The 22,500-nt window shown below is 42.3% G+C and overlaps 1 protein-coding gene across 11 annotated transcripts in view; it reads left to right on the forward strand.

Moving 5' to 3' along the window:
* Positions 1-22,500, forward strand: part of LOC127652796 (nuclear factor 1 X-type-like) — a 211,539-nt gene that overhangs the window by 1,848 nt on the left and 187,191 nt on the right. For all 11 annotated transcript variants that reach the window (XM_052139179.1, XM_052139180.1, XM_052139186.1 and 8 more), the window contains exon 2: positions 17,341-17,424. In XM_052139179.1, the coding sequence (XP_051995139.1) occupies positions 17,341-17,424 (84 nt within the window). The remainder of the gene's footprint in view (positions 1-17,340; positions 17,425-22,500) is intronic.

Below are 22,500 nucleotides of genomic sequence, written 5' to 3' on the forward strand. Positions count from 1 at the left end.
TGTGTGTTGTACTGTATGTAAAGTCGCATTGCATTGATATGATTTAGTTATTTACATATATATATATATATATTTGACTTCATGCAATGTTGTTGTATTTTCCTCTTAGACATAAAATGCAAATGCATTTCTTTATAGCTTACAGCGGGCCCCAAAAGCATTTGAACTCTTAAGCCAGACTTACAAAAATGTTGAATGCATGGTCAGGAATTAACCAGCGCTCGCGGCAAAACATGCATCTTTAATGTGCAATATTAAAATGCATCTTTCCTTTGCGTTTAATATTTTATATATTTCATTAAAAGATATATAGCTATATAGATTCAGTGTCTCTGAGACAGCTGAACGTGTGACTATATGAAGTACATTTTGGTGAAAAAAAAACTGAAATTGCCCCTTGATAAAAAAGTACATTTCCAAAACATTAGATATAACAAAATATCAAAATATCATAAACAACAAAATATCATGCTAAGTGGCATCTGACAACCAATTATACTGTGTATTTGCTTGCATTTAATTTATTTTGCTTGCAAAGTATTCCCAATCAAAACCCAATACATTTGTAATAATAATAATAATATTAATAATAATTAATGATGGACCAATATATCGGCTACCCTTCCTTATCTGAACCTGAGACATTTTTTCAAGCAATTTCATTTCTTTTTAATTAAGTTTAATTTAGTTGGATTAGGTCAAATGAATACTGTAGTAGACTTAACTCAACCTTTTAGGTTTGTCAGACTCAATTTACTAATGTTTTTATTTAATACATTTTCTTACGTTGGTCCAACTTAATTTATTTGATTCATCGTTAGTATGTGCCAGATGAGCATGTGCAATAGCTCAACCTGCAAAAATATAATCATCTGCCCGACAAATCGGCAGATATTTGACCATTTTGAGATTATAGGCACCTTTGGGTGTTTAACTTAATGCATCCATGGAAGAAGCAATTTTGTGCAAATATTTTAGTGAATTTTAACTAAATATTACGTAAAAAATATCACACTAAACCAGTTATAAATGAATAGATAAAAGAGATACAAGAAAATGTAACTGAAGTAAAATAAAAAGACCATAAAAAAACTGAAAAAAAAAATATTTGGAGACTTAAAACACTTAAAAATTCCTTTTCTTTGCCATCTCAGTTGCACATTTTATTTTGAAGTGCCTTTGCACAGAAATCCATTTTAAGACTGTTATCTATTGGATCAGTGTTGGGAAAGTTACTTAAAATAATAATCCACTTCAAGTTACTAATTATTCATCTAAAACTGTAATCAGATTACTTTGCTTATTACTTTGGTTACACGTTCTATTACAGTATTCTTGTTACAGTGTAATTACACATGTAATTACTGATTATTACTGATTAACAACATGTACTTACTATAGCTTTAGGGTTAGGGTTAGTTGCTTGTAATTAGGCATAATTGACTGTTATTAATATAGTCGATACATGTAAAATGTGTAACAAGGTAACTGTAAAATAAAGTGTTACCATTACTTCATTGAAAAAGTAATCACTTTACTAATTACTTTACTTTTAAATTACTTTCTAAAACACTTTTTTAGCTCATTAAATTTTGAATAATGTGTATATTTCTTGTTCATTGTTCCACGAAAGTTATACACTATATATATATATATAGCACCTCACATTTCTCCTTCACAGTGACTCTTAACAGGGCCATAAAAATATAAAACACAAACATAAATAAGTGTGACGCGCTTGTTCTACCCGCTCCATATGGGACTCGAACCTAGGTCTCCGGCGTGGGAGGTGGGCTAAAGGCTACAGCCTCTAGCGTCAGCACAGCTATCTAGCAGCTGGCTCCCGTTACATAAGCATAACCCTATAATGTAATCTGATTACAATCATTTAAAACGTAATGCATTACAGTACTTTTTTAACTAGAAGTGTATAGATTACAGTAACTTATTACCTTGTAATTGGATTACACCCAAAACTGTATAGGATACAGGAGAGGAACATAGGTTGAAGGAAAAAGAATGACACCAGGAACAAGACCCGTTGCAGGCCTGATTCAAACCTGTGTCCTAGTGAGCCAATGGCATACTGCTGCACCACAGCTGTAACATGTGCAACCATTTCAACTGTAACCACTAAAAATCACGATTCTCTTGCATTTTAATCTCATGTTGGCTGAATGTTGTGGATCTTCAAGAAAGAACATCTGGTCAGTGTTATCTCAGCTCCAACCTCCGCTAGCTTGATTTTTTACTTTTCACCAGACAGGCCAGAATAATCCTGCTGATCTGAGGAGACATCAAGCGATTGGCTATCAACTAAACCAGATTACCCAGGTGTCCTCATTTCAGAGTCTAAACAGTCAGCTAATTTATGCATCAGCCATCTTTATTTTCAACTCATGGCAAACATTGTTTTTAGTTTTCTCCTACTTTGGAGCCGTTTGGTGTTGGAATCCAGGTTATTTTTGATTGCACGACTGATGCAATATAGGTTTGAATTTGTTGATGATTTCCAGATGGGCCTGAATATCAGCACATTAATGCAGATAATTATTTGTTTACTCGCTCTCTTAAATGGCACCCTCCCAAATAGGGCACTGCAGAAGGAAACGAGGGAATCTTTTCAAAGATGACGCACAAGGGATTAACGTCTTCTCTTAAAAAGCGCCATCTAATTAAGCTCCCAAACAACAATCAAAGATATGAAGTTGGATAGTTAAAAAAGAGTTGACAGCCAGTTTCACTATTGTAGTCCGCCAAGAGTCAGGACAATGCTTTAACCACTATATATGCTTTAAGTGATAGTTCCCCTGAAATGAATATTCTGGCGCCCCTTGTGGCTGTGGGGTGTAAGTTCACCAGTCAGCCGGACTTAAGCTTGTGACCAATCAACATTATGGCCAAGTCATTTGACACAGATGTCCTTGATTAATTGGTTGTAGCTTGAGCTTTTTTCCTCTTTGCAAGCCATTGCTTTGATTTAGGCCATGATTTAAATGAAAGCCTGATTATCCATATGCTGTAATGTACACCCATTTCCACATCATACTGTACCTGCACATCCACTCATCATAACAGCATATTAGTCATATATTTCGAGTCTGACGTTAAATAGCATCTTTCTCAGATACTGTAACAATTTTTTTTTAATGAAAATAATAAACATAAAAAAAATACTTGAATTATTAAACTGGAATGATATCTTAAATTATGCACATTATACCAAAAATGCTGTCCAATGAACTCAACTCGTATAATGTAGCTGCCTTAAAGGGACAGTTCACCCAAAAATATAAATTCTATCATCATTTTACTGATGTGTTTGACTTTCTTTCTTCTGCAGAACACAAAGACTTTTTCAGCTCTTTAGGTCCAAACAATGCAAGTGAATGGTGACCAAAATGTTTAAGCTCCAAAAAGCACATAAAGGCAGCATAAAAGTAATCCACAAGACTCCAGTGGTTTAATCCATGTCTTCAGAAGCAATCAAGTTAGTTTTGGGTGAGAACAGACCAAATAATACTCCTTTTTCCCTGCAATTGCAGTCTCTAGGCACGATCATGATTTCAAGCTCGATTACACTTCCTAGTACTTGACGCATGCGCAGAGCACTAGATGGCACATAATTGCTAAGAAGACTGCTAATTTATAGTGGAGAAGGAGTTACATTTGGGTCTGTTTTCACCTAAAATCTTTTGGATTGCTTCAGAAGACATGGATTACACCACTGGAGCCGTATGGATTACTTTTGTGCTGCCTTTATGTGCTTTTTGGAGCTTCAAAGATTTGTTCACCATTCAGTTGCATCGTATGGAGCAAAACAGCTGAGGTATTCTTCTATAAGTCTTCGTTTGTGTTCAGCAGAAGAACATTTATTCATTTAGCAGTTCACATACTAGTATGTACGCGTAGAGGATGAACAACCTATGGACCAACTTTAAATATTTTTCATTTTCTATTTTTGCAAGTAAAAAAAAATATGATTAATCCTGTATAATAGCCCATAATCAGACAGACTCGACAGACTCAACGGTTACTGCCAAACAGCTAAGGAAAACAAACAAAAAGCAGTATGACAGGCCTCCCTCCTCAGCTTCATTATTACTCCTGTTTCCCGCTCATTTCTGCCTCTCCCTCTCCTCTAGAGATGGAGGTATGAAATATCACATTTTTCCAGCATTTCTCCCTGAAGTGGACCTGGCAAGCGTTCGCACGGCATACATTTCTGCTTTCATATATTTAATTCCCCCCACCGCTTTTAAAAAACAAATCCCCCTCCCTCCCTCGGCTTTGATGTGTCTGCCGTGTTACCTGGGTTTGTAGAGCACGAACACTTATGTAGAAATTCTGTCGACTGCCAATTTCTCTTATCTGTGAACACATATGAGTTTGAATGTAGCAAATGTAAGGTTTTAGGTTTAAATGTATATGAAAGTGTATCTGGTCATTTTTGTAATCACCTTTATGTTTTATTGTAGTTTTTGTTTGCAAACAAATCTGAGAAAATGTTGAGATATTGTTGAGATCTCTTCTGAAACTCAAAAGGAGACACATGTGAGATTACTGGGGTCTTCTACTTTTTTTTCAAAGGAAAAATCTGAGCTGGAGGAGAATTACAAGTCTCCATTTGCTCTCTATTTAATCTCAGTCGATGATAAATAATTGAGATCGTAAAGAGTTTAAGAAGATATAAAGCATTTGATGAGAAATGTTTGAGTTCATTTTGAAAGGTCAGACTTTTGAATACACGCTTGAGTGCATTTTAATACATTGTTGTGATCTCTTGAAACTCCAATAAAAATAAGACTTACTTAAAGTCAGTGAGATTAATTAAAGTCTCCATTTGCTCTCCATTTAATCTCAATATTGGAGAAAAAAATTTAGATATTAAAGAAAAATGTTTGAGTTTGTGTTGATATATCTGACTTTGATTGTCAACTTTGGTATCATGGCAAATCTGAGCATAGTTTGAGACATGGTTGAGACATGTTTGAGATCACAGTTTGAGACATGGTTGGGGTCACAGTTTGAGACATGGTTGAGACATGTTGGAGGTCACAGTTTGAGACATGGTTGAGGTCACAGTTTGAGACATGGTTGAGACATGTTTGAGATCACAGTTTGAGACATGGTTGAGACTTGGTTGCAGTCACAGTTTGAGACATGGTTGAGACATGTTTGAGGTCACAGTTTGAGACATGGTTGAGGTAACAGTTTGAGACATGGTTGCGGTCACAGTTTGAGACATGGTTGAGACATGTTTGAGGTCACAGTTTGAGACATGTTTGAGACATGTTTGAGGTCACAGTTTGAGACATGGTTGAGGTCACAGTTTGAGACATGGTTGAGACATGGTTGTGGTCACAGTTTGAGACATGGTTGAGGTCACAGTTTGAGACATGGTTGAGACATGTTTGCAGTCACAGTTTGAGACATGGTTGAGGTCACAGTTTGAGACATAGTTGAGACATGTTTGCAGTCACAGTTTGAGACATGGTTGAGGTCACAGTTTGAGACATGGTTGAGGTCACAGTTTAAGACATGGTTGAGACATGGTTATGGTCACAGTTTGAGACATGGATGAGACATGTTTGAGGTCACAGTTTGAGACATGGTTGAGACATTGTTGAGGTCACAGTTTGAGACATGTTTGAGGTCACAGTTTGATACATGGTTGCGGTCACAGTTTGAGACACGGTTGAGACATGGTTGCGGTCACAGTTTGAGACATGGTTGAGACATGTTTGAGGTCACAGTTTGAGACATGGTTGAGACATGGTTGAGGTCACAGTTTGAGACATGGTTGAGGTCACAGTTTGAGTCATGGTTGAGACATTGTTGAGGTCACAGTTTGAGACATAGTTGAGACATGGTTGAGGTCACAGTTTGAGACATGTTTGAGGTCACAGTTTGAGACATGGTTGAGGTCACAGTTTGAGACATGGTTGAGGTCACAGTTTGAGACATGGTTGAGGTAACAGTTTGAGACATGGTTGAGGTCACAGTTTGAGACATGGATGCGGTCACAGTTTGAGACATGGTTGAGACATGTTTGAGGTCACAGTTTGAGACATGGTTGCGGTCACAGTTTGAGACATGGTTGAGACATGGATGCGGTCACAGTTTGAGACATGGTTGAGACATGTTTGCAGTCACAGTTTGAGACATGGTTGAGGTCACAGTTTGAGACATGGTTGAGGTCACAGTTTGAGACACGGTTGAGACATGGTTGAGGTCACAGTTTGCGACATGGATGAGACATGTTTGAGGTCACAGTTTGAGACATGTTTGAGGTCACAGTTTGTGACATGGTTGCGGTCACAGTTTGAGACATGGTTGAGACATGTTTTGAGGTCACAGTTTGAGACATGGTTGAGACATGGTTGAGGTCACAGTTTGAGACATGGTTGAGGTCACAGTATGAGACATGGTTGAGATCACAGTTTGAGACATGGTTGAGACATAGTTGAGGTCACAGTTTGAGACATAGTTGAGACATGGTTGAGGTCACAGTTTGAGACATGGTTGAGACATGGTTGAGGTCATAGTTTGAGACATGGTTGAGGTCACAGTTTGAGACATGGTTGAGACATGGTTGAGGTCACAGTTTGAGACATGGTTGAGGTCACAGTATGAGACATGGTTGAGATCACAGTTTGAGACATGGTTGAGACATAGTTGAGGTCACAGTTTGAGACATAGTTGAGACATGGTTGAGGTCAGTGTTTGAGACATGGTTGAGACATGGTTGAGGTCACAGTTTGAGACATGGTTGAGATCTCTTCTGAAACTATATGAGACAGGTGTGAGTTTATTGTGGTCTTTTTTTTTGTCAAAAAGACAAATCTGAAAATTGCGTTCCATTTGATCTCAGTAACTGTCTGAGGAGAAAATAGATATTAAATAATTAAATTACACACACGTGTATAATTATGTTGATGAGAAATGTTTAAGTTCATATTGAAATGCTGTAAATTTTGAATGGAGATTTTGGTATCTTGGACAATCTGAGCACAGTTTGAGACATTACTGAGATCTCTTCTAAAACTCATGTGAGGTTACTGGAGTCTTTTTCTGAGAGGACAAAAAAATCTGAGATTCAGGAGACCATTTGCTCTCCATTTAATCTTAAAGTCATCTATGAGAATCAATTGAGATGTTACAGAATAAAAAAGACACAATTACTTTTATAAGAAATGTTTGAGTTCATATTAAGATATCTGGTTTTTGATTTTGGTATCTTAGAACATCTGAGCACATTTTGAGACATTGCTGAGATCTCTTCTGAAACTCTTAAGGAGACTCATATGAGATTACTGGGGTCTTTTTTAATGGTGAAAAATCTGAGCAGCTGGAGACTTAGTCTCCATTTGCTCTCCATTTAATTTCAGTTTATGAGAAATAATTGTGGACTGGCGACCTGTCCAGGGTGTCCCCCGCCTTTCGCCCAATGTTAGCTGGGATAGGCTCCAGCCCCCCGCGACCCTGTACACAGGATAAGCGGTTGACGATGGATGGATGGATGGATGGAGAAATAATTGAGAAACAAAAGAGTTAAGACGATATATAAAGAATTTGATGGGAAATGTTTACGTTTATATTGAACGTAACTTTTGATTGCAGACTTTGGCATCTTGGCAAATCTGAGCACATCTGAGCACAATTTGAGACGTAGTTGAGATCTCTTCTGAAACACAGGAAATGCGTGTGAGATTACTGGAGTCTTTATTGTAAGAGGAGGACAAACAACTCTGAGAGGCAGGAGATATCAAACATCTAATTTGCTCTCCATTTAAGCTCATTATATGAGAAACAACTGAGATATTAAAGAAATAAAGAAGATATGTAAAGACTCTGATGAGAAAAATATGAGTTCATTTTGAGATCTCAGACTTTTGAGTGCACACTTTGGTATTTTGACAAATCTGAGCACTGTTGGAGATATTGTTGCAACATCTTCGGAAAGCACATCAGATTACTTGGATCCTCTTTACCAAGGAGAAAAATCTGAGAAGCAGGAGATATAAAAGTCTCCATTTGCTCTCAGATGAATCTCATAGGTGTCTAGGAGAAAAACTAAAATATCATAATGATCTCATTTGTGATTTTACTTACAGTTTCCCACAGATATTTGCAAAATCAAGAAACATATCTTTTACATTCTAACAAACTTTTTCCTATGATTGCTACACGTCTCACATTACGAATGCTTTGAGATGCCCAGTGTGCTAACATGAACCATAAACAGCCCATCATTTTCCATCAGTAGACATTTCGAATATGGCTGCTCATTGCTTGCCTGCAAATATGTTTCTGTTGATGCTCAAGAGTTAATTACGAAAGGCCTAGGGAGTGGTTTCGCTCAGGGCTGGCCATATGGGTCGGGCATATGCTGAGCATATATAGAAAAGGGTGGCATATTTAATTGATACCATGCTCCATTAACATCCACAGTGATGGAGAAGGGGGACGGTTCTACAGGGAACTACATCAAACAATCAGTGTAGACTCAAACAAACTATGCTACTTTAAAATGTCAAGGCAAACCAGGCGGAAGAGAGGCGAGATCAATCATCATCTTTGTTTACTGTTACCCTGTCTGTCTGTCCATTTAATCACTTTTACAAACTAGCAAAGGCTGATGGACATAAATATACAGCGTAATTGCTTATATTTTTGTATGCATTACTGACATGCAGTATAATGCAACATAGAACCTGCTGCTACCTCTTGTGCATACGTATTTTGCATCAGCACAGTAGGCGCAGACTGATCGTGTGAGGCCCAGTTTTAGGCTAAGGTATTCGCATGCTATTCTGTCTCGCTGAAAGTAATGTTCTCAAGCCTTTCACTAGGCTAAAAGATACTTTTAATAACAGTAATCGAACCATGTGCATGACAAAATTACGCTAAGGCCAAAGTATACTTCAGTTTATTGCGGTACGTCTCGCAGTGTGCATAAATGGTCCAGTATATGTAACGGGAGCCAGCTGATAGATAGTTGTGCAGTGTGTAAATCTCACTCTCCTGACCTCAAGAGGTGCACTAGTGACTGACGCTAGGGACTGTAGCCTTTAGCCTCCTTGTTAGCGCACCCGCCTCCCATGCCAGAGATGCCGGTTCGAGTCCCATTCGGAGCGGGGTGAGCACGTGGTGCCGTGACCCAGATGGGAGTGAGGTTTAGGGGGGTAAGTGTAACGGTAGCCAGCTGATAGATAGCTGTGCAGTGTATAAACCTCACTCTCCTGACCTCAAGAGGTGCATTAGCAACTGACGCTAGGGGCTGTAGCCTTTAGCCTCCTTGTTAGCGCACCCACCTCCCACGCCGGAGACGCCAGTTTGAGTCCCGTACGGAGCGGGTCGAATAGGACCGGTTACATATACTAAAGCCCAAAGTATACTTCGCCTGTCCACGTTCTGCGGTGGTCCGCACACTGTCCTCTTGAAGTAATTTTTGTCATCAGCAGTGTCTGTGGACCTCCGTGCTCAGTGTACGCGTATAGCCAGATTTGTCTGTCCACGTGGACTCTGCACGGACAAACCACGCTTGCGCAAGGTTGACTGTTGAGATAGAAGAGTCCACTAGGTGGCAATATGCACAGTTGGGCTGTACTGTCAAGCAGTAGTCAAGAACATATCCGTCTCCATCATTTTGTTGTTGTTGTTGTTCTTGCTTCCTCTTATGGCAGATCCTCAGTTTTTCTTCTTCTTTATCCTTCAGAGTGGATAGCCTGTAAATGACATGACTTGGTGATGCCCTCTAATGTCTGGCAGCATATAACAAAGCAGTTGAACCGTGCATGTGTCGAACGCATCCATTCGCGCTCATCCATGTGAGGTATACTTTCAAAGTTTTCTACATGCCATTCCGTCTGAGCATTTAGCCTTTCAAAGTATACTCTTATGACCGCAAGTGCAGACAGTCCGTATAGCCTAGCACTAAGTCACAGATTGTGGTTTTGATTAACCTAAATATCTAGGGTATACGTCGTTTTTCCATGTGCCATTCCAACTCGCAGGACTCTATTGACCACAGGCCCATACAGACATGTTCAAAACATTCGCACTATAGCTGGGTCTCCATCACATTATTGTTATGCGCATTTTGAATTTGCGCATAAGAAATCCTGAATGAAATTCTTGATATGCGAATAAACTCTCAAAATTTGAATGCGCTTAATGAGATTCGCGTTAGTTAAAATTTACATTAAGGTGATGATAATAGTTTATTCACATAACAATGGCATGTTTTGACAATTTGTGCACGTGTTATGGGCTTGGCTGTGATGTGACTGGCCTAACGAAAGGTCCGACCTTGGCACTCAATTCTTCGAACATTGGAAGTGTTTAACCCACAGCTAGATTTTATATTGGGTCTACAAAATCTGCAGAACATTTTGGAGAGCGGGCACACCAAACTATGCGGAGGCTGACGGCATATGTGCATAGCGACCATTTCATTCCTCTGTGCATCAGATATAACGTATTTTGTGGCGTTTTATAAAACGAGGTCTCCAAAATGACAAGGATGCTCCCTCAAGATAATGTGCATGACATAGTAGATGGAAAAGCGCAATGATATGTATCATCTTTTTTTTTTAAATTTAAGACAATAATGCACTTAAAAATGCTAAACATTTCAGTCGAAACCTAGCTTATGACTGTTTTGTGATTTTCTGTTAGCACAGTCAACGGTAGGCGCATACGACACGCAATGGAGTGGTGGTGGTGTAGTGGTCTAAACCACAGTACTGGTAAACTTGTAATCAGAAGGTTGCTGGTTTGATCCCCACAGCCACCACCATTGTGTCCTTGAGCAAGGCACTTAACTCCAGGTTGCTCCGGGGGATTGTCCCTGTAATAAGTGCACTGTAAGTCGCTTTGGCTAAAAGCGTCCACCAAATGCATAAATGTAAATGCAATGATGTGAACTATTTGCAAGTCTACCAGCATGTAGAAAATCATAGAATACAAGTATTAAACTTGGCACATAATTCATCCATAATTCGTTTGTGCTACACAACATTGAAGGAGGGACCCGAGACATAACTAGGGACCAGAATATCATAGAGATTTGGGGATGGGCTTTTTTTAAACTTAAATAGCCACCTAAGGCAACCACATAGCACTGTGCTCAAAACCACAAAAAAAAAAAAAAAAAAAAACGTACAAACCTGATAGAACAGCCTGGAAACTTTTTGCATAGGCAAGGACCAACCACATTGTCCACCCAAAATCGACTTCTTCTTTAATATTCGGTTATTTAAAGAAACAAAATAAAAACTACAAACCTATTTTATTCATAAAGTTTCTGAATAAAAACGTCCATAAGTCAGGTCCGTTGACTTATGGATGTGTTCTGTGTGTGTGTGTGTGTGAGAGAGAGAGAGAGAGAGAGAGAGAGATGCAATCTTTCATTGCTGTGGATATGAATAGCTGGTGTTACAGCCACATTTTGGTTAGCCAGCGTCTGGGATCTATTATAGTATTGTGTGTGTGTGGATGCGCACACACATCTATACGTCTGTTATTTTAGTGCTGCATGTATTTTTATAAGAGTGCATTTTAGAGACACATTTAATCAGTGGAATATGTGTGCCAGAGTTTGCTCGGATTTGAACTGCATTGAAATAAAGTATGTATATCTAATTCCGAAAGACAGCTGGAATTCGCTTCATTTCAGAGTTGTACCGTGTGTCTTCAGAAGTATTTTAAGAGAGCAAAAAAATCACAAATGAAATCTTTTAAATATCTCGGTTGTTTTTCACAGACAGCAATACAATTAAAAGGAGAGCGAATGAGAGTTTTGCTGAAATTTCCAACTTCTCGGATGTTTATTTTGAGAAGCTGTTGCCAGAAATCTCACGTGTCTGCTTGAGAGTTTCAGAAGAGATCTCAAAAATGTCTCAAACTATGCTCAGTTTTGCCTAGAAACCAAAGTCTGCAACCAGAAGTCCGAGATCTCGATATGAACAACCTGAGCAATGAAAGAGCAACTTCTGAGCCATATAATATAATGTAATCTAGTTCATTACCGATTACTTAAAAATCAGAAGTAGATACAGTTCTCCTGCCCCATAAAGCTGCTGTGTGAACAGACCTTGCTTTTGCCCCCCTGCTTTGCTGTGTGATTTGACACTATCCCTTTAATGTATAAACTGGAATGGGGCTCATTCAGTTCCGCAGACTCAGTCAGTGTTCCCCCAGCTTACAAATGAACTGGGATGAATGGACACAACACTCTGAGAAAAAACAAACCATATTGGCGGCCGTATAGGGAGAAAGAGTCGCTGTGTGAGCGTTTTTTGCTGAATAAGTGACGGACATACTGGGAAGTCAGCAGGTGTGAATGGGAACCGGTTTGGAGAGTCTGGTCTTACTGCGCACAGCATGCCAAGCTGCACTGAGCTCACGATGAGACCTGCTGAGTTTGATTACAGGCCACATGTAGATGTACGCAGCAAATGGACGGCACAAAATTTGACCAGGATGTGTTTTGTTTAGTCTAGCTATTACATTTAGTTTTGATATGTTCTTGCCCATGCAAAACTTGCCCCTATGATACTAGGGTTTTGTGGTTGGTTGCCAAGGCATTGCTATACAGTCGCTAACGTGTTCTAATGATTGCTTTTTAGTGCAAAAAGCAAAAGAACCCATCTCCAATTCTCTATGTTATTCTGGTCCCTAGACAGGGCAAATTGAAGGAGGGCCAACCTCCTTCAATTTAAGTGTATTGAATTTCCTCACCAAAATTTTGGTCATTCATCAGATGAAAATTTTAGTCATGATAGCCTAGAAATATTATAGCAAACCTCTCCAATTTAAATATTATTCATGTCCAATTGCTTGTGTAAAAAGCACCTCTGTGATGCTTGTGTGCTGTGGGTGGTCGACAAGGTGTTGGTTTATGGTTGCTTAAGTGTTCCTTTTGGTTGTTAGTGCGTTGCTATGAGGTTGCTAGGTTGTTGTGGGTGGTTGCAGGGCATTGGTGTATGGTTGCTTAGGTATTCAAGTCATTAAGTGGTTGTATGCCTGTTGCTAAGCAGTTGCTATGGTGTTGTGAGTGGTTTCCGGGAAGTTGCTATGGCTACGCAGATGTTCTAAGTGGTTGTTAGTGCATTGCGATGTGGTTGCTGTTTTGTTTTGGGTGTTTGGCAGGGCGTTGCTATATGGACGCTTATGTGTTCTACGTAGTTGTTGGTACGTTGCTTAATTGTTTTAAGTGGTTGAGAGTGTGTAGCTATGTGGTTGCTAGGGTGTTGTGGGTGATTGCCATGGCATTTCTATGGTTGCCTGGGAGTTCTAAATGGTTGTTAACCTGTTTATTTCCTGTCGCTTGGGTGTTTTGGGCGTTTGCAAGCGCGTTGCATTATGGTTGCTTAATGTTCTAAGTAGTTGTTGGTATGTTGCTATGTGGTTACTATGGTTGGCCAGGTGTTCTAAGAGGTTGTTAGTGTGTTGTTATGCAGTTGCTAGGGTATTGTGGGTGGTTGCCAGGGTGTTGTTATATGTTTTCTTAAGTGTTTGTCAGTGTGTTGCTTTGTGGTTGCTAGGTGTTGTGTGTGGTTGTCAGGGCTTTGCTTAATGATTGCTTAGGTGTTCCAAATGGTTGTTAGTGCATTGCTTTACAGTTACTAGGGTGTTGTGGGTAGTGGTCAGGGCATTCCCATATGGTTGCTTAGGTGTTCTAAGTGGTTCTTAGTTCGTTGCTATGCAGTTGCTAAAGTTTGATGTTGTGGGTGGTTGCCATGGCATATCTATGGTTGCTTGGGAGGTCTAAATGGTTGGTAACATTTTGCTATGCAGTTGCTAGGATGTTTGGGTGGTTGTCAGGCAGTGCTATGGTTGCTTAGGTGTTCTGAATGGTTGTTAGTGCATTTCTATGTAGTTGCTAGGGTGTTGTGAGTGGTGGTCAGGTGTTGCCATATGGTTGCTTAGGTGTTCTAAGTGGTTTTTAGTTCATTTCTATGCAGTTGCTAAAGTTTGATGTTGTGGGTGGTTGCCGTGGCATTTCTATGGTTGCTTAGATGTTCTAAGTGGTTGTTAGTGCGTTGCTATGTGGGTGGTTGTCAGGGCATTGCTACATGTTTAGGTGGTCTAAGTAGTTTTTAGGGCATTGCTATGCAGGTGCTACAGTATGGTGTTGTGGGTTGTTGCCATGGTGTTGCTATTGTTGCTTGGGAGTTTTAAATGTTTGTTAACGTTGCAATGTGGTTGCTAGGGTTTTTCAGGTGGTTGTCAGGGCAATTCTGTTGGTTGCTAAGATGTTCTAATGGTTGTAAGTGTATTGCGATGTGGTTGCTCTGGTGTTGTGGTTAGTTGCCAGGGCATGCTATATGGATGCTTAGGTGTTCTAGGTAGTTGTTGGTGCATTGCTGGTGCATGGACGGAGCACTACCTTGAGCTATACGCAACGCTGAACGTGGTGACTGACACGGCTCTCAACGCCATCCCAGACCTACCAGTCATGGAGGAGCTAGATACCCCACCAACCATGGACGAGCTCAGCAAAGCCATCGACTGCCTTGCCTGCAGGAAGGCGCCAGGGAGCGATGGAATCCCTCCCGAGGTTCTAAAGAGCGGAAACCAGCCCTGCTAAAACCACTTCACGACCTCCTCTGTCTCTGCTGGGAACAGGGCTACATCCCCCAGGACATGCGAGACGCTAACATTGTCACCTTGTACAAGAACAAGGGAGACCGTAGTGACTGCAACAACTACCGGGCATCTCCCTCCTCAGCATTGTAGGCAAAGTGTTCAGCCAGCGTCGCTCTGGCCCGCCTGCAGACCCTCGCCTCCGCGTCTACCCCGAGTCCCAGTCGCGGCTTCAGGGATGGCCGATCAACAGTAGACATGATCTTCTCACTACGCCAGCTGCAGGAGAAGTGTCAGGAGCAGCATATGCCACTCTACATCGCATTCATCGACCTCACAAAGGCGTTTGATCTGGTCAGCAGAAGCGGACTCTTCAGGTTGCTGCAGAAGATTGGTTGCCCCCCGCACCTGCTTGCAGTGGTCACGTCCTTCCACGAGAATATGCACAGCACAGTATGCTACAACGGCGCAACATCCGAAGCCTTCCCAGTCAGCAGTGGAGTGAAACAAGGCTGCGTCCTTGCGCCCACACTCTTTGGTATCTTCTTCTCCATGCTCCTCCAGTACGCCATCAAAGACTGCAGCGAGGGTGTCTACATCCGCGACTAGGTCGGACGGCAAGCTCTACAACATAGCCCGTCTCCGTGCCAAGACCAAAGTCACAGAGGTACTCATTCGTGAGATGCTCTTCGCTGATGACGCAGCCTTGACTTCACACACGGCAGACGGACTCCAGCAGCTTGTCAACTGCCTCTCACACGCCTGCAAGGAGTTTGGATTGACCATCAGCCTGAAGAAGACCAAAGTCATGATGCAGGGAGCAGAGACCCCTCCAAACACCGCCATCGACGGGTACAGCCTGGACGTTGTTGAGAACTTCACGCACCTTGGGTCCACGATCTCAAGTTCGTTATCCATCGACCCTGAGATCAACAGCAGAATCGCCAAGGCAGCCGCAGTCATGGCCAAGTTAAATCAGCGAGTGTGGAACAACTCTAGCCTCACTGAGACGACCAGACTGCGCGTGCGTACCAAGCCTGCGTGCTCAGTACGCTCCTTTATGGCAGCGAGTCATGGACCACCTACGTAAGGCACGAGAAGAAACTCAACAGCTTCCACATGCGGTGCCTGCGTCGCATACTGCATATCAAGTGGCAGGACAAGATCCCCAACACCAAGGTGCTGGAACGAGCCAACATGAGCAGTTTGTATGCAACGCTCAGCTGAAAGACGGCTCGCGGTGGCTTGGGCATGTCAGGAGGATGGACGCAGGCCGCATCCCCAAAGACCTCCTCTACGGCGAGCTGGCTGAAGGCACCAGAACCACAGGGCGCCCCAAATTGCGCTTCAAAGACGTCTGCAAAAAGGACTTGAAGCAATGCGGCATTGCCCCCAGCGCATGGGAGAGACTGGCTGATGATCGCTCCGGCTTAGCGACAAGCAGTCCGGCAGGTAACAATCAAAGCAGAAGCGGCACGAAACGACACTGCCGTGGCAAAGAGAGCTAGGCGGAAGCAGCGGCAACAGCAGCCTGACCAGCCATCCCCCTTCTCCTGCGCCCAGTGCGGCAAGGACTGCCACTCTAGAATTGGTCTGTACAGCCATTCCCGGCGGTGCAGATAGACGCACCGAGCTACACCATCGTCTCCCGAGACGGACGGTTGCCGACGACGACGCTATGTGGTTGTCATGGTGTTGCAATAGTTGCTCAGGTGTTTCAATTTGTTGTTATTGTGTTGCTATAGGGTTGCTAGGGTGTTGTGGGTGGTTGCCAGGGTGTTGTTATATGGTTGGCCAGGTGTTCTAAGTGGTTGTTAGTGTGTTGCTATGTGATTGCTAGGGTGTTGTGGGTTATTGTCAAGGCATTGCTAAATGGTTGCTTGGGTGTTCTGAATATTTTTTAGCACATTGCTATGCCGTTGCTAGGGCATTGTGGGTGGTTGCCAGGGGGTTGCTTTATGGTTGCTTGGGAATCTAATGGGTTGTTAACATGTTGCTATGCAGCTACTATGAAGTTCTGTTTGGTTGCCAGGGTGTTGCTATATGGTTGCTTTGGTGATCTAAGTGGTTTGATAGCGTGCTGCTACATGGTCGCTTAGGTGTTTTGAATGATTGTAAGCGCATTTCTGTGTGGTTGCTAGGGTGTTGTGAGGGCTTGCAAGAGCATTGCTAAGTGGTTGCTTCAGTATAATGGGTGGTTACTAGCCCGTCCAAGACAAAAGAGCCCACACTTCTGTTATGGAGGTCTCCTCTCCTAGTCTATTATATTCTGGTTGCTCGTTATGACTCTGGTCCCTCTTTAAAAAAACATTCCCCCATTTTAATGCCATAGACATAAAGAGCTTAAATCTGATTACTTAGAAAATAAATAGCACACCTCTTCTCAATAAGGCATGATTTGAGGTATCATTCATGTCCGTAGTATGTTATGTGCTGACATTTATGGTTTGGGGTTTTGAAGAAATCCTAATCCTTTTTTGCTCTATTTACAGGCTGTTCCTAAAGGCCTTCAAGTGGCAGAGTTGGCAGTTTTGGAATTCATACTTCTAAACATAAAGATTTCAGTTAGAACCAAAACGGGTTTAACACTGATGTTATCACTGATAAGTTCCTCAAAAGACTTTTTATAATCTAGTTTTTTTAGAAAACCATCTATGTCTGGGTGCTTTAAATAACTCAAAAATCAATCAACTGATGTTAATAATCACATGAAGAAAATGCATTGACTGATGAATTATTTTTCAGGCCACGGAACCGTTCCTGGTGAATGAAGACCTGTCCAGAGGTCCTGGAATACCAGAGTGCTTCGTAGTATCTGATTCCTACAGGGTATGCCTCCATTTTACTGCATTATTGCTTTAGCATTGTTATTGTTGATATACTGTACATTTCAAGTCAAGAGCAACTATTCTCAACTGCAAAACATAACCGTTAATTATTTCAATATGCACATATGCATAGTAAAACGCTGAAAAAGAGTTCAGAAAGTTAGTCTCATAACTCCACCGGAGCTCTGTTTTCTTGTGGGAAATGAAAATTATAACGTGCATACTTCTATAAAATGAAAAGTGTACATGAGGGTAAAGAAAAAAACTGCTATGCAAATATGAAAGAAGCAGAGCTTTTAAAATTCCACCCAGCGAGCTCGCTGGATTTACGGTGATGGGAGTGAAATAAAATGGTAATAAAAACAGAAGGGTGGGACGCAGTGATGGAGTGATGGGAAGGGGAGTCAGTGGATAACTGAAAATGAGACTGTTAATGAGCTGGGAGCCACTTTCTACTCATCGTTTCCAGTGGATCGCTCTTGCCAACGTATTGGAAAAAATCTGGGTCTCAGAGTCTCAGAGTGCAGCAGATACTCGCAGAAATGGAGGGAAAATTATAAAAACGTGAATGGTGTTAAGTTGAAAAGGGGGTGAGGTGTAAATTATTGCAGCCTTGGATATCAGGAATGAGCCTTCTTGTATTGTCCTTCAAGTTAATTTAGAGAAAGACTGAGGGCCTATACTAATTACAGAAGTATATTTGATGTTTTTGATTGCTCACACTGATAAAACATCTAAACTAAAATGTTTCTTTCATGTCAATAATTTTGTATATTGTTGGGCCCGTGCAGTTCCAGACTGATCTCCTGACTGTGTATTCATCGACAGTAGGTCAAAAGTTCTTCTGCTGAAATTGACCCTTCGCTAAGCCCCGCCTTAAAAGTGTTTCTAACCAATCCCGTCTTACTAACTGTTGCCCCACTGCCATTTCTCTGACAAGTGTTTGCGTTTTTACAATGAGAGCCTATGGGAGTAATGTGTGCTTGAGTAGTTTTAAGTGTGATTTTATCGAAATGATTCCAAAAATGTAAAAAACTTATATAGAATATAAATATATAATTATACAAATATTGAGAAGAGCATGCTATGGATTAAAGTGTGTCATTCCTCATACCCATGTGAACATGTATAACAAAACCGAGGACACCTACATTTGCTCCTGGGTAAATTAAAGCTAATAACTTAAGATTCAATCATTTAGGCAGGGGCGTAGAGTCCAAGAGGGATGGGGAGCGATAACCCTCCCAATAATCAAAACAAGCAAGTCAAAGTTTTGGCAAAAACCGCACCGCTCATGGCAATCTCCCATTCATTCCTATGGGGAGTTCAACAGACCACATAAGAGCAAGTAACTTCACTAATAGGCAGAGTTTAGCTAAGGGTCTGTGTCAGAGATTACTTAGCAGAGATGGGCCACTTCTATTAAAATTAATGGGAGAAATTTAAACACCCAATGGCAGCCAACGGTCAACAGATGTAGAAAAGAAGTCCCAGCTTACAGATAAAAGAGCCAATCACCTTTTAAATAAAGGCATCTCCTGTCAATCAACTCAAAAACGCTCATGTGCATTAGCTATACAAGCAGAGAAAATTATGTTTTTAGAGTAATCTGAGGTAAAGAAACACAATTTATGACACAAGTGTTGTCAGATTTTACTGTTGATTTGAAATATGCTCTTTGATTGTAATCTTGTCCAACCGTTTAGGAGATTTCCTTTTTTTCCCATTCAAGCATACAGCACTGGTATGACTGGAAATAGCCCCCAAGAGCATTCCAAAGATGGCCGACATTGGACTGACATGCTAGAAAGACTTTGTCTGTGCTTACTTACATTCTAACCACTGCCTCCAGTGGGCGAAGCTGGATTTGCATATGTGAGCTCCAGTTTCCGGAAGATATGTCCACATAGTGGCGCCAAAAGTGAATTGCATCGTTAGTTGTAAATGATGTAATACAGTCAACAGAAATACATATTTTATTAACCATATGCCCTAATCCTAATCCCCAACCCTAAAGTGTCAGTGGAGTAAAAATGTTATTTTAGAGTGAGAATGCAACCAAAAAGTTTTACTCACCACTGAACTAGACAATGTGTAACACTGAAGACAAAAATAAGCACACAATATATACACCTAATACTGTATATAAAAATATCCTGAATAAACCCCAAGGTAAACATTTCACTTTGTTCACAGTAAACTATGTGCAATTATTGTTTTGTTCCTGTAGAAGAAAAGTGCAACACCAGCAACTAATGTCAAAAGATGAGACCAGAGATCCAAGTGTAGAGGCAAAGAAACAGAATTTATTAACAATTAAACATAGCAGAGCTGGTGAAGAGTGAGTTGCACCTGTCACTGAATGCAGCTTGTTGATGATGGAGTGTATTCATAATCTTGTGTGAGTAGTGGTAGGCCTGCCCATTAGTCTAGGGATGAAACCCAGAAGACAGACTCATGGCAGCCCCCAGCTGTTGGCAGAATTTTGCCCAAAACCATGACTTGGGGGTCCCCTGTCAGAAACCACATCAACCGGGAGGCCATGAATGTGGAAGATGTGATTAATGACCTCAACCGCTGTCTCACTCGCTGATGGTAACTTGGGGAGGGAAAATAAATGAGCCGTCTTCGAGAACTGGTCCACAGCATGTTACCATGGGACGGGGGAAGACCATTGACAAAATACATGGGTATGTGGGACCAGGGTCTCGAAGTGACTGACAGAGGTCAGAGGAGCCCGGTAGGAGGCTAAAGGTAGGAGGTCTTGCTAAGTGCACAAACAGGGCAAGTGGACACAAACCGGCAAATGTCCTGCGTTAGCAAAAGCCAACAGAATCGCTATCTAATGAGTGCCTGGGTACGAGCAGCCCCTAGATGGCAGGCGACATTGGCGAGTGGCCCCACCGGAGGAAGTGTGTCCGCACCGAATGCGGAGCAAATAACAGATCCGCTGGGCACTCGGTGGGCGAGGTGGTATTGCGCAACGTGGAGCGTACTTTAGCCTCCATGACCATGTCCCCTTCACAGTTTCAAAACATCGAGACCGGGCATCGGGCTTAATGTTTTTAGAGCCCAGATGATACAACAAGATGAAATCAAAGTGCATAAAAAAAGTGCCCAACGAGCCTGTCTGGAATTTTGACACTTTGCTCCTCAGATATTTTCCAAATTCTTGAGGTCAGTCCAGACCACAAAAGGTACCCCTGATCCCTTTAACCAGTGGTGCCACTCCCCCAAGGCCAATCTGACTGCCAACAATTCTCCATAATTCTGTTTTGCTTGGGTGAGTCTCTGCAAGAGCAAAGCACATGGATGCATCTTCCTGTCCGAGGAAGAGAGCTGCAACAGAACAGCTCCTGCACGACCTCCACCATGAACTGACGTGAAGGGTCGGGAGTGTTTAGAATGGGACCGGTAGTAAATCTTTCTTTTAATTTAGAAATCGCGGCTTCGGCACGTGGGGATCTGAAAAACTCGAGCTGTCTGTAGTTTCAGATAAAACGGCTATAAAAATGGGAAAACCCCAGAGACTGCTCTGGCCTTAACCGGATCCATGCGCACTCCCTCATATGAGACGATGAACCCCAGGAACAGCACCGATTGCGCATGAACAGCACACTTCTCTGCCTTAATGAACAGCTGGTTCTAGGCAAGCCATCATTCTTCTCCATGAAGATGAACCCGCCCCGCAGGAGAAGAAAAAGGATGGATGAGAATCATTAATGTACTTATTCATGGCCTCCCGGATATAATATAACTGACCTCGTGGTAGAGAAGTATCAGAAAGCAGATCGATAGCGCAATTGTACAGGCGATGAGGAGGAAGGGTCGCAGCGTGGGACCGACTGAACACCGCCCTCAGATCATGGTATGCCATTGGTCCTCCGGATAAATCCGCCAGTTCATCCTGAAACAAAACACAAGACTAGACAAGAGAGACAACAGAGTTAAGACAATGGGACAGACAATATGGACTCCAGGCAAGAAAATAATTGGTTGACCAGTCTATTTGAGGATTGCTGACAGAGACTAGACCAAGAGGAAGGACAGCTTTTCCAAATGGTTGCCGGAGACGAGGGCGAGCGGTTTAGTGGAATGGGTGATGATGGCCAGGGATGTGCCACTATTAGAGTACGCCTTGATGGGCTCGTCCAGCTTGACCACCAGAATCCGCCATCTGGAAGCCATGGTGACATCCAGAAAATTCCCCTCCACCAAGGCAGAGACAGAATGGCTGGTCAGTCTGTACTGTAGTTGGGCAGGGAGAAGAGTCCGTAGTGCGGGGGTTTTACTCAGTGGAGTTGCGCTCACCAGTAACCCCCTTCCTACTGACGAGCGTTGGCTTGTACTGGGCAGTTTGCGGAGACATGACTGGTGCCAGCACAGTAAAGGCAGAGTCCCATGGAGATGCACCGCGGTTTCTCAGCGGGTGGTAGTGACGGTCAGCCGGCTTGGGATGTGGAGAACGACGTCGGTTGCGTCAAAGCACGAGACGCTTGTCCACGCTAATGGCCAGATCCACCTTGTCATCAAAACGGGGAGGCGAGTCCAAGGCGTAGATTTCATCTTGGTTGGTATCGGATGCAGCGAAGGTGTGGAACTCGATGCCACGATTGACTGGTTACCCTGGCCAGAACCCTCGCTGCTTCACGGCCTTGGGCCAAACGATTGAAAACTCAGTGGAGCTCTGCTGAAAATACCTGGAACGTTGAGCAGCAATGGCGGCCATTGTCCCGCATAGCGGTTCCCCACTTGCCGACTCTCCGAGACAGGAGCGTTATGACAAAAGCCACCTTAGCTGTCTCCGAGGGGAATGCAGAGGGCTGCAGCGAGAAAAACAGTGAGCACTTAGAGAGGAATGTGCAGCATGACCTCACCTCACCTGAGAATGGAGCAGGAGCGTTCAGACGGGGTTCTGAGCATCCGATCCTGGGGGAACAGCTGGGGCTGGTGCGGGAGCTTTGGCAGTGGGACCAGTATCGAAAGGAAGGTGAAGTCGTTGGACCAGTGATGTGAGCTCTGCAAGCTGGGACGCAATTATTTCAATGGCACAATTGGAGGTGGAGAACTGGTCCTG

This window comes from Xyrauchen texanus, chromosome 12, assembly GCF_025860055.1.
Source record: "Xyrauchen texanus isolate HMW12.3.18 chromosome 12, RBS_HiC_50CHRs, whole genome shotgun sequence".
In the NCBI taxonomy this organism is placed as follows: domain Eukaryota; kingdom Metazoa; phylum Chordata; class Actinopteri; order Cypriniformes; family Catostomidae; genus Xyrauchen; species Xyrauchen texanus.